This window comes from Choloepus didactylus, chromosome 21 (genome assembly GCF_015220235.1).
Source record: "Choloepus didactylus isolate mChoDid1 chromosome 21, mChoDid1.pri, whole genome shotgun sequence".
NCBI lineage: Eukaryota > Metazoa > Chordata > Mammalia > Pilosa > Megalonychidae > Choloepus > Choloepus didactylus.
The window spans coordinates 45,739,309-45,752,555 of NC_051327.1; the positions used below are offsets into that span (position 1 = coordinate 45,739,309).

General features: G+C 36.4%; 1 protein-coding gene and 1 pseudogene across 15 annotated transcripts in view; both read left to right on the top strand.

Annotated features, from left to right (window-relative positions):
• Positions 1-13,247, top strand: part of LOC119517152 (syntaxin-binding protein 5-like) — an 82,858-nt gene that overhangs the window by 19,375 nt on the left and 50,236 nt on the right. For 3 of the 15 annotated variants that reach the window (XM_037813721.1, XM_037813718.1, XM_037813725.1), the window contains exon 2: positions 4,935-5,041. The exons of 3 other annotated variants lie outside the window; for them this stretch is intronic. In XM_037813721.1, coding sequence (XP_037669649.1) covers positions 4,935-5,041 — 107 coding nt within the window. Of the gene's footprint in view, positions 1-4,934; positions 5,042-7,361; positions 7,425-8,734; positions 11,532-13,247 lie in introns of those variants that run through there. 9 more of the 15 variants (XR_005213494.1, XR_005213495.1, XM_037813719.1 and 6 more) reach the window with 6 other exon arrangements.
• On the top strand, positions 5,062-7,321 carry LOC119517154 (annotated as a pseudogene).

Below are 13,247 nucleotides of genomic sequence, written 5' to 3' on the forward strand. Positions count from 1 at the left end.
ATGTGAACTTTGAAAAATGTAAAACAAATGGTTTATAATGTAGAATGTAGGGGAACTAGCAGTAGAGAGCAATTAAGGAAGGGGGAACAATAATCCAAGAAGAACAGATAAGCTATTTCACGTTCTGGGGATGCCCAGAAATGACTATGGTCTGTTAATTTCTGATGGATATAGTAGGAACAAGTTCACAGAAATGTTGCTATATTATGTAACTTTCTTGGGGTAAAGTAGGAACATGTTGGAAGTTAAGCAGTTATCTTAAGTTAGTTGTCTTTTTCTTACCCCCTTGTTATGGTCTCTTTGAAATGTTCTTTTATTGTATGTTTGTTTTCTTTTCAACTTTTTTTTTTCATACAGTTGATTTAAAAAAGAAGGGAAAGTTAAAAAAAAAAAAAAAAGAAAAACAAGGAAAAAAAAAAGATGTAATGCCCCCTTGAGGAGCCTGTGGAGAATGCAGGGGTATTCGCCTACCCCACCTCCATGGTTGCTAACATGACCACAGACATAGGGGACTGGTGGTTTGATGGGTTGAGCCCTCTACCATAAGTTTTACCCTTGGGAAGACGGTTGCTGCAAAGGAGAGGCTAGGCCTCCCTATATTTGTGCCTAAGAGTCTCCTCCTGAATGCCTATTTGTTGCTCAGATGTGGCCCTCTCTCTCTGGCTAAGCCAACTTGAAAGGTGAAATCACTGCCCTCCCCCCTACGTGGGATCAGACACCCAGGGGAGTGAATCTCCCTGGCAACGTGGAATATGACTCCCGGGGAGGAATGTAGACCTGGCATCGTGGGATGGAGAACATCTTCTTGACCAAAAGGGGGATGTGAAAGGAAATGAAATAAGCTTCAGTGGCAGAGAGATTCCAAAACGAGTTGAGAGATCACTCTGGTGGGCACTCTTACACACACTTTAGACAACCCTTTTTAGGTTCTAAAGAATTGGGGTAGCTGGTGGTGGATACCTGAAACTATCAAACTACAACCCAGAACCCATGAATCTCGAAGACAGTTGTATAAAAATGTAGCTTATGAGGGGTGACAATGGGATTGGGAAAGCCATAAGGACCAAACTCCACTTTGTCTAGTTTATGGATGGATGTGTAGAAAAGTAGGGGAAGGAAACAAACAGACAAAGGTACCCAGTGTTCTTTTTTACTTCAATTGCTCTTTTTCACTCTAATTATTATTCTTGTTATTTTTGTGTGTGTGCTAATGAAGGTGTCAGGGATTGATTTAGGTGATGAATGTACAACTATGTAATGGTACTGTAAACAATCGAAAGTACAATTTGTTTTGTATGACTGCGTGGTATGTGAATATATCTCAATAAAATGATTAAAAAAAATATATATATATATACCCTCAGGGATACTCAAAACCGAATATAACCCCATTCTGAGACTTGAACCCATTCTGGTCTGGGAAAATCTGATCAGGGTAACCAAGAAAAGCAGATGCCTTGACAACAGAAAGCTACAAATTGCACTAGGAAAAATGAAGATATGGCCCATAAAAGGAAAAAACTTGCACCTCAATTAAGGTACAGTTTAGATATTGTTTCACTTTAATGAAACAGTCAATTAAAGATTTTCAAAGGAATATACTAAATCAATTCAAAACCCAAATCAACAAGTTCAGGGAAGATATGGCAAAAGAGATGAAGGATATAAAAAAAAAAAAAAACACTGGGTAGAACATAAGGTAGAAATGAAAGTCTGAAAAAACAACTGACAGAATCTATGGAAATGAAAGGCACAACACAAGAGATGAAAAACACAATGGAGCCATAAAACAGCAGATCTCAAGAGGCAGAAGAAAACACTCAGGAAATGGAGAACAAGACACCTGAAATCCTACACACAAAAGAACAGATAGGGAAAAGAATGGGAAAATATGAGCAATGACTTAGGGAATTGAATGACAACATGAAGCACATGGATGTATGTTTCATGGGTTTCCTGGAAAGAGAAGAGAATGGAAAAGGAGCAGAAGCAGTAATAGAGGAAATAATAAATGAAAAATACCCCATCTCTTATGAAGACATAAAATTACGTATCCAAGAATTACAGCATACCCTAAACAGAATAGACCTGAATAGACCTATGCCAAGACACTTAATAATCAGGTTATCAAATGTCAAAGACAAAGAGATTCCTGAAAGCAGCAAGAGAAAAGTGATCCATCACATACAAAGGAAGCTTCATAAGACTATGTGTGGATTTCTCAGCAGAAACCATGGAGGCAAGAAGAAATTGGTGTGTCATATTTAAGATACTGAAAGAGAAAAACCACCAACCAAGAATCTTATATCTGGAAAAGCTGTCCTTCAAATATGAGGGAGAGTTTAAGATGTTCTCTGACAAGCAATGAGAGAGGTTGTGAACAAGATACTTCCTCTACAGGAAATACTAAAGGGAGCACTACAAACAGATAAGACAAGACAGGAGTGAGAGGTTTGGAACACAATTTTTGGTGATGTTAGCACAACAATATAATATACTGGATAAAGAAGACTGAGAGTATGGTTGAAAGAGGAAAGATAGAAGCTGGTGGGACATCAGAAGGAAAGTAGAAAGATAAAGACTGGGACTTTATAACTGAGTGAAACCTAGCATGCTCAACACTTGTGATAAAATGTACAAGTATGTTTTATGTAAGGGAGAGCAAATAAATGTCAACCTTGCAAGGTGTTAAAATGGGATGGTATTGGGGAAAAACTACAATCAATGCATACTAGAGACTATAGTTAACAGAAAATTGTATTACACTTCCTCTAATGTAGCAAAGGCAATATAGCAAAGCTAAATGCCTATAAGAAGTGGAAATAAGGGAGGGGTATTGGACTTTTGGCATTGATGATGTTGTCCGACTATTGTTTTTATACTTTGGTTTAATTCTATCTTTCCTTTTTAGCTTTTATTTTTTCTTTCTTTTTCTTTTGGCTCTCTACCTTCTTTTACTCTTCCTCCTTCTTTGTGGAAGAAATGGAGATGTTCTTATATAGATATGGTGATGATGGTGAATGCATAAATACTTGATTCTACAGGGAACCATCTGTTGTTTACTTAGGATGGAAAATATGGTGGATGAACAAAACTGTCTTAAAAAAATGGATTGATGAAGAAACATTGACGGCACTATATTGAGTGAAATAAGGCAGACACATAAGGACAAATATTGTATAGTCTCACTGATAAGAACTAATGATAATATGTAAACTCATAGACATGAAATATAAGTTACCAGCATATAGAATGAGGCTAAATAATGGAGAGTAGTTGCTTCTTATGAGTAGAATGTTTAACTATGCTGAACTTAACTGTTTGGAAATGGACAGAGGTGATGGTAGCATGTTATTGTGAGAATAACTAACTTTGCTGAATGGTGTGTGAATGTGGTGGAAAGGGGAAGCTTAGAATCACATATGTCACCAGAAGGAAAGTTGGAAGTTAAAATATGGCAATGTATAAAACAGTGAATCTTGTGGTGGACAAGGTCTGTGATTAACTGTACAAGTATTAGAAATCTCATTCATGAAGTAGAACAAATATATGATGCTATAACTAGAAGTTAATAATAGATGGGTATATAGGAAATAATACACCTATTGCAAACTATGTACTACAGTTAGTAGTATTTTAGCATTCTTTCCTCAATAGTAACAAATGTACTATACCAATACTATGAGTCAGTAGTGGAAGGGGGTTGGTAAGGGTTATGGGAGGATTTGAGTTTTCTTTTTTGTCTCTTTTTTCTTTTCTGGAGTGATGAAAATGTTCTAAAAATTGAAATAAAAATTTATTGTGATAATGTATGTACAGCTGTATGATGGTACTGTGGGCAATTGATTGTGCACTTTGGATCTTTGGATGATTGTATTGTATGTGAACTATCTCAATAACATTAAAAAATTGATTATAGCAATGAATGCACAGCTATATGATGGTACTTTGAATAATCGATTGTACACTGTGGATGATTTCATGGTATGTGAATATATCTCAAAAAACTGAATTAAAATATTATCAATTTGCAATGCTTGTGCTGTTTGCAGATAAATCAGTTATACAAATGCCAAATTGGATTCATGGAGCTAGTGAGCATTGTGATGGAATTAATTCTGCTTTGCCTAAAATAGAACACAGATGTGCAGAAAGTATTATTCTTTGTGTTCATGGTGATCTACTTTCTCATCCTTGCAGGCAACCTTCTCATTGTAGTGGCAATGGCAAACAGCTCAGCCCTAGGCTCCCCCATGTACTTTTTCTGTCTTTCTTGTCCTTTCTAAATTTCTCTTTCTCTTCTAATATGGCCCCCAAAATTATATTTGACTTATTCACTGAGAAGAAAACTATATCCTTCAGTGGATGCATGACTCAGCTCTTTGCAGATCATTTCCTTGGAGGAAGGAGATACTTCAGCTCATTGTATTAGCTTATAACCCCTAGGGCCATCTGCAGTCCCTGCAGTACCAGATCACATTGAACCGGTGGGTGTGTGCCCTCCTGGTTGTCATGTCCTGGGCTAGGGGATTTCTTCATGCTTTGATTCAAATCATTTTCATGCTCTGGTTGCCGTTTGGAAGCCCCAGTGTTATTGACCATTTCTATGTGATCCCCACCCTCTGCCAAAACTCTCCTGCATTGACACTTACATCTTTGGACTCTGTGCCACCAGCAGTGCGTTGCAATGTATGCTCACTTTTTCTATTCTTATCATCTCCCTTGTCCTCATCCATTGCTCTTTCAGAACTCAAAGCACTGAAGGACAGTGAGAGGTTCTTTCCACCTGTACTTCTCATATTACCATGATCTTTTTTTGCACCCTGTTTTTTTGTGTATATTTGGTCTATGATCACCTTCCCATTGTACAAAGCAGTAACTGTGTTTTATACTGTGTTAACACTCATGTTAAGCCCTTTAATCTACACCCTCAGAAACACAGATGTGAATAGCCAACCCAGGAGAAAGCCAGCAAAGCCAAGTAAAACCACCACCCAGGAGAAAACTGAAAGAGCAGTTGTTGCAGATGGCTGCATCCAAGGTAGTTATGTCTGTTGCTGAAGCTGTTGCCATGCAGTGAAACCAGGGAAGAGGTCACTTCTGTGGGATGTGATAATGTTAACAGATGCTAATCTTTCCATATGGGGATGGGTAAGCCTTGGCATTATCCTTTATGTAGTAACCTTTGGACAGGTAGTGATATATTTGGCATTTTATATCCTCTGCTGTTTGGGTGGGCATTTTATGGTTAGTCTCTTGATTGGAAAAACAAATGCAGAGAAGTACCTAGATCAGCATGAAGACATTTCTTCCTCCAGTATCAACTGGGGTTCCTAAGTGCTTAGAAGAAATGAAATGGGAAACCAGGGCTATTAAGAGTAATAAATGATTGATGGGTGCCAATATAATTGATTAAACTCTCCAGACAGTTATCCAGTTTTTCTCGAGAGATTATGTCCAATATTTTTATTATATGCTAAGTGATGATGGGTCTTTTCTTCTTGAAATTATGTAGATTCTTCAAACTGTACTCATTCAGTTTCTTACTAGGAAAATATTCTGCCATGCATTTGAAGATTGCTGGTTCTTCCAAACAGTTATCCTTTTATCTAATCAGGTTAATGGAAATAGACTGGCCACTTTGTTTTAGTACATCCATTGTAAATGATTTTGGCACACACCTTCAAGAGTTCAGAGGAGCTCAACAGAAAATAACAGAGAAAGATGATCAAGTACAAGGTACAGCAAAAGATCTTGCAGTACCTTCTTTGAAGTTGAAGCTGTAAGTAGAATGAAGTTTGCCACCATCTGATCTGTACTTCTCATAAAGATGAAGGGATTTGCATGAGGTCTTATTATATTTATTGCTAAATCCTGGAGATTTCCAGAGCAAGATCATGTGACACTTTGCCAGAGAGTTATTCTTCCATTAATAAGTCAACTCACTGATCCTGATTATATTAATCAGTATTTCATATGGATGATCCATGATTCCATTCACAACTGTGAGGTTTTTATGAACCTTATTCAATTGAGTGACAATATTGGAGATCTAGAGGCAGTCCAAGATAAGGAAGCAGAAGAAATACAGTATCTTAGATCTCTAGATACAGTTGATGATGATAGCAACACTACTAAAAATCAAATAAATAGCTTATTACTAGATTACTTGTAAAGACTTAAGAATATAGCACTTTCAGTAAGGCAAAGAAATAAATACTGTGTAACTGGCAGCCATTGTTGGGAAAATTGCACAGAACTCCTTGAAAGAAATGTTGCATTACAACTTTTTATGGATTACATTCAGCAAACTGGAGATCAAGCAAATCTCTTCTGGGTGACAGTGGAAGGATACTGGGTTATAGCCCAATTGTAGCTACAGGTTTTATTAAGTCATCAGAATGATGAAAGAATTAAACAAACTAAACCAAAGTTCTTTTAGGAGCAGCTGCTGTTGGAATTTATAAACAGCATTTATCATAAAAGGCATTACCAAGAGTTACTTTTGACGACTATTAGGTAGCAAAATTAGAAGATACTTTGAATCGTGAAGATCCAACCCCTGAAATCTATGAAACATTCAAAGGAAGGTGTATGAGTTTATGCTGCGAGATGATAATTGCAGCCCTCTTTTCAGACACATGCTAGCTGAACTGGATATGTTAAAAGATCCTAGTCTCAGGAAATCAGATGATGATGATGGAGAATCTTTTATTGGGCCCTATAAAGAAAGCATAAATGTGTCTTTAGATGACTTTTAGATGTTTCTGCTGATGACTTTGTACAATTTCATGTTTACATTTCAGACACTGGTGTTTGTAATGATCATGACAAGACATATGCATTATATGCCATTACTGTACACCAGTGCAATCCAACCTGTGAGGAGATTTGGAAAAACTATTGTTGTTATAGCATTTCCATGACTTCCACATCAAACTGAGTGAAGAATTTGAAAATCTGTCAAGCATATTGAAACTTCTTGGTAAAACAGCTTTTAATATTATGGATAGAGATTTTTTTAGGAAAGAGAAAAAAGGATCTAAATGAATATTTGCAGTTATTATTAACTCCTGAAATGATGAAAGCATCACCAGCTTTGGTTCACTCTGTGTATGATTTCCTTGAGAACAAAGCCTACAGTAAAGGAAAAGGAGATTTTGCTCTCAAGATGGACTCTTCTATAAATCCACTTCACAATTCTATGACGAAAGTTTCATCCCTTAAATCCTTTCCTGATACTTTGGCAAAGGGAATGACTATAATATCACACAACATGGGCAAAATGTCAGAAAGATTATTTTAAAATATAAAGCAATCATTTTTCAATGTGTCTTCTTTAATTTCAAAGTTTGAGTCAGATCCAGAACATTGTATGTCTCAGCTCAGCTTGACAGTATGTGGATTATGTTATTCCACTTAAGGTAATGCTGCTTCTCATGGATTAAGTATTCTATTATTTTTTCTTTGCTATTTTGTTTTTTAATGCATTTCTGTGAACTTTAACATTTTACATAGCAGTGATAACTTTCTTATGATCTAATAAGTAGTTAGAGAGCAATTATCAAACAATATCATGGGTCACAGTCCCACAACTTCAGCTATTTCCATTATTGTAAAGTATGACATAATACAGAGAGGTGTTAACTCTCAAGGTACAGCTCAATAAGCAGTTAAATAGGTAATTTCAAAAATTGTTATCAGTTACAGTTCCAGTTTCAGTTCTTTCCTTATTATGAAATATAAAGTATATCCAGAAAGGTGAAGACTTTCAAAGCACAATTCAATGAGTAGCTAGCTATACAGCAAATCTCAAAGAATGTTATAGGTTACAGTTCCACCATGTTATTTACCTCTTCCTAGCTGTTCAAACACCCCAGCATCTAAAAAAAAAATGTATATATTTATATAAAGTTTCAGTATTCATAGACCTCTGTTAAATCTTACCTTGTTTGTTGCTACCCCTTCCTCTCACTTAATCTCTTTCTCCATCTTCAGGGGTGTATAGGCAGTGAGCACCCTAACCTGTTTATATTGAAAAGGGGGTTGATGGTATGGCGGGGGCTGCATCTGATTGTTGTTCTTAAAGAGGCTGTTGCCTCTGGGTTTTAAGACATCTGGCATAGGAACACGCTGGTGGATTTAAGTTTCTGAGAGATAAAACTTAGTGAGTGAATCTTTGATAGAATCAGAGGTAGGGACCTAGGTATTCGGGGACTACTTTTGGTAAGGGCATGGCATACTGTGGCCATCTGGGATATCTAGCTGGAGCTTGCATTAGAGAAATCTTAGGATAGCCTCTCGATGCTATTTGGGAACTCTCAGCCACTGTAACCTCAGCTTGTTACCTTACTTTTTCCCCCTTTTTGGACAAATAGGCATATTCAATCTGTTGCTGCAGGACAAGGCTCATTCCTCGGAGTCATGTCCCATGTTGCCAGGGAGATTCATTCCCCTGGGTGCCATGTCCCTCATGGGGGAGAGGTTAATGAATTTATTTACTGATTTGGGCTTAGAGAGAGAAAGGCCACATCTGAGCAACAAAATAGGTTCCCTGGAGGTGCCTCTTAGGCATAATTATAGGAAAACTCAGCCTCCTGTTTATAGCCCTAGGTTTCATAAGAGCAAGCGTCAAGTCAATGGCCTGATTTATTAAGTAGTGGATTCCTAATTTCACTTAATATATATTCTATCCCAAGACAAATGGTCAGTTTCTTACATTATCTTCACTTAGTTGTACATAGGCAGAAGCCAAAGTTAGTGAAAACAAGAAGAGCAGACATAAGGAGAGAGAGTTCTCCATGTGGCAAGAAGCAGAGATACAAGCACAGGAACCCCAAATATCACAGCAAGCCAACATCAGAATGCTTTGGAATTCGGGGAGAAAGGAAGCCTTGCTGATATCTTGAAGATGGGCCTCTAGCCTTCAAAACCTTGAGCCAATAAATTCATGTTTAAGCCAACCCTTTGTGTGGTATTTGTCATAGAAGCCTGGCAAACTAAGAGACTTTTTGACAGAACTAACATGCTATATAGTAAGAGATTTGTTATAGAAACTGGTTCACATTTTGCCCAGGAGGATTGCCAAGTCTGATTCTTTAGGGCAGGTTGTGAATTGAAAGTGACATTTGATTTCCAAGTAGAGGCAGGCTGATTTAAGTAGAAGCAGAAATTCTTCTGATTTCTGAAATCCTCACTTCTGATTTTAAATCCTCTAATTAGTTGGATGGGGAGACTCCCCACATTAATGTGGGCAATCTCCTTTGTTGATTGTAGATGCAATGAATTGTGGATACAATGAACTTATTATAGATGCAAATCCATCTATTAAATACACTCACAGTGATAATAAGTCCAGCACTATCTTGACCAAACCACTGTACAACATAATGCACCCAACTTGAAATATGAATTTAACCTTCACAGTCAACTTCTTATCATCATGGCACTAGTACACATCAAATTAACCCATAATTAATCCCCAAATAGTGACAATAGCATAGTCATACTTCTGCTACAACAGAAAATGCACTAACCATTTCCCCAGAAGAGGATGCAAGTCCAGAGTGATATTTGGTCTTACTCTTTAAATTTTATACTATGACATAAAGTTAATACAACTTATGTTTTATGATAAGGGAGTAAGAGCTGGAAGAAAACAAAGATAGTTACTGCATATATGCCTGTGGGTTTCTGTGTGTGTGTGTGTTTGTGTGGTTATGTATATTTAAACATTCATAACAAAATAGGGTAAATAATTAATAACAAAAGTTTTCCTTCTGCACCTGGTCACATGGTCATAGCTAGTACTTAAAACTACTTTCAACCATTATCCATTCCAATTCTCCTTTACCCTCAGCAAACACCTCATCTGTTGATGGTATTTTGCTTGGTGGGATGACCTAAACCTTCATTCCTAAAGGCTATAGACCATTAGTAGTCCTGACTGGTTTGGGTTGCTGTAGTATTCCATTAATTTAAACATAGGACATGGTAATACTAAGGGAATGCCTACATTTCAGACCTACACTGCCTTATTCCTTATCTCCATTAGCAGTCAAATTTCCCTTCAGTAAGTAGGACCAAAAACCCCAACCAGTACAGTAATTCTCTTGCTGGCTATTGATTCAGAGGCATACAGAGAACAAAATGGCCAGATGGCAGTCTTATACTCCATATCAATAGAATCATTGTTGTGTCACCTGGAAGAAGCACTCCTCTATGTGAAGACTTCTAGGCCAGTGAAAGATAACGTCACAGGGATAAGAAGAAAAGATGTTCCAATGGATCAAATGGGTAATAGTGATTGGTGTCACTCCCTTTTCTTCCTTGTGATTCCTGGGCCATTGAATCCTGGCTATGGGAGAAACAATACTACAGAGTGGACATTGATTTAGAGAAGATATGACCCCAAAGACCATTTAGTCATCCCTGCAAGGTATTGCTCCCCTGCTGGCACTGTGATTGAGTCTTCAATAAGCCATTCCACAGTTCTATCAATCTACTGATTCAAGACGATGGAGAACTTGTTAATGTTGGTGAATCCTATGAACATGGATCTAATACACATTTTTTTTTTATTTGTTGTGAAGTGATTTCCTCTAGCAGAAGCAATGTTTATGGAATACAATTACGTTTGATAATTCTATAAGTCCACAGAAAGTAGTTTAGGTTAAAGTAGTTTCCACAGCAGTCTGGCTGTCTGGACCTGATTCAGAGTCTCTTCCTTTTCCTCTGGTTCAAGATTTAGAAGCTTTTTGGGTTACTTGATAAATGGGCCTGAGTAGCACACCAAAATGAGGAATATGTTGTTTCAAAATTCCTTGAAGGACAACTAGACATTCTGTCTCTTTATTGTTTGTAGGAGGGGCCAGATGCAACACATTTTCACTTGCCTGAAATAGGATACCTTGACACTGCCCACTCCATTTGATGCCTAGAAATTTCACTGATGTGGAACTCCCCTGAATTTTTTTTTTTATTTTCAATGTATTAACCATCCTCTGACATGCAAATGTCTTACCATAAGTCTAAAGTAGTTGCTACTTCTGCTCAATAGGTCCAGTCAGCATATCATTAATAATGGAACTGTATGAAGGGTAATTCAATCAAGTCACCTGCAGAATTGATTATGATATATGGCTGTAGATTTTCTATGCCCATGAGGAAGGCCAGTGCAGTATTTTTGCAAACTTTTCCAGCTGAAATCCAATTAACAAGTATTGGGAGAAAAAACATATTTGCCAGATCAATAGCTGCATGCCAAGTACCTGAGGATGTGTTAGTTTGTCCAAGCAATGATAGCATGTCTAAACATCAACTGCAAGAGAATAATGAGCTGGTTAATTTTATGAGAATCCACTGTCATCTTCCAAAATTCATCTCTTTTCTGCACAGGACAAATAGGAGTGTTGCATAGGAATTTGATACAATCACACCCCTGGATCCTTCAAGCCCTTAATGGTGGCACCAATTTTTACATACTTGGATGAATTTATTTCTGAACTCTTTATTCAGGCCCCTTGATCAAGGTATCTAAGTTTTCAGCAATATCAACTCTGATTATTTTAATTTTTGATAAGTGCTAATATCTGATTACATGAATTGTCTAACTTCATTCTTTTTGTAAGTTGTTTTTAGTATCTTAGTCCTTTGCTTTTTTATCTTAATTGTAAAATCAACTTGTTTATTTCTGCAAAAAATAAAAGCTTCACTTCAATTTAAATTGGGGTTGCATTGAATCCATAGATCAATTTGGGATTCATTAATAGATAATTTCTCCAAAAGGCCTCCCTACCAATATCATATTTCCATACTTCTTTATTTTATTCAGAGTCCATGAACAGCTTTACCTATCCATTAAGTTATAATTTCTTGTTGTGGGACCAGGCATTCATGTATTTTTCAAAATTATTCTAAGTGTTTCATATATATATATATATATATATATATATATATATATATATGTAGATAGATAGATATAGATATATATATCCATATCCTAGTATGGTCTATTGATTAGTATATTAGATCCCCAACAAAGATAGACTATGTAAAATACACACAAAAAATGTGCCCTTTTACTGTACCAGATCTAATATTCTCATGTTCTAACACATAGAATAGTACAGTTATCTGACTACTGTCTACTATTACCTCTCCTGTTAATACCTTTATCCATATGTTTATGTGCTGGTTTGAGTGTATTATGTCCCCCAAAAATCCATGTTCTTTATTACAATCTTATGGGGGCAGACGTATTAGTGATGATTTAGTTTTTCCATGGAGATGTGACTCAATCAACTATGAGTGAAATATTTAATTGGATTATTTTCATGGATATATGGACCCCACCTATTCAGGGTGGGTCTTGATTTAATCACTGGAGTTATATAAAAAAGCTCATAAACAGAAGAACCTCAGAGCAGCTGAGAGCAACATTTTGGATAACTGAGAGTGACATTTTAGAATGCAGCTGCAGCTTAGAAAGACATTTTGAAGATGGTCATTGAAAGCTGACAGTGACATTTTAGAGAATGCTATTTTGAAACACAATCTGGGAGCAAGCAGATGCCAGCCATGTGCTTTCCCAGCTAACACAGGTTTTCCAGACGTCAATGGCTTCTAGGGAAGGTAGCTGGAAAAATATGAGGATCTTTCTAAGTATTTAAGTCACTAGAGCTCTAAATCAGAAATTTGCTATACTTTTCTTGATGACAGATAATAGAATAGGACAGCAGAAATAAGGGGCTATATTTAAATATTAGGCAAATTATTAAGGATAGAAAAAATTAATTTTCAACCTCATATTTGATGTATGCCACTTCATTAACATAATTTTATTTTCTGACAGAGGATAATAAATGAATTTAAGATCGAATTTACTAGTTACCTCATTGATCAAAAATTTATTTTATTTTATTATTATTTTTAAAATTCCATTGTCTTTTGAGCTTGATGGAGTTATAAAAATACAAATAGATGAGCTTTAGATGGTATTGCTTCTAAGCAATAATGATTCCAGAATTTTGCATGTCAGAATGGGATTGCATATATGATCAATTGGCTTAGCATGTGGTGTCAGAGAAATCTGAGCTTAATCCTGGCTCTGTTAACTGTGTGATTTGGTAAAATTATACATCCAGTTTGGCATGAGAATGTCATGTATAAAATGATGCTAAATTATTTAGTATGTAGATTGCCATGTAGGTTATATAAAAAAAAGTCCAAAAAATTAATTCCTAACT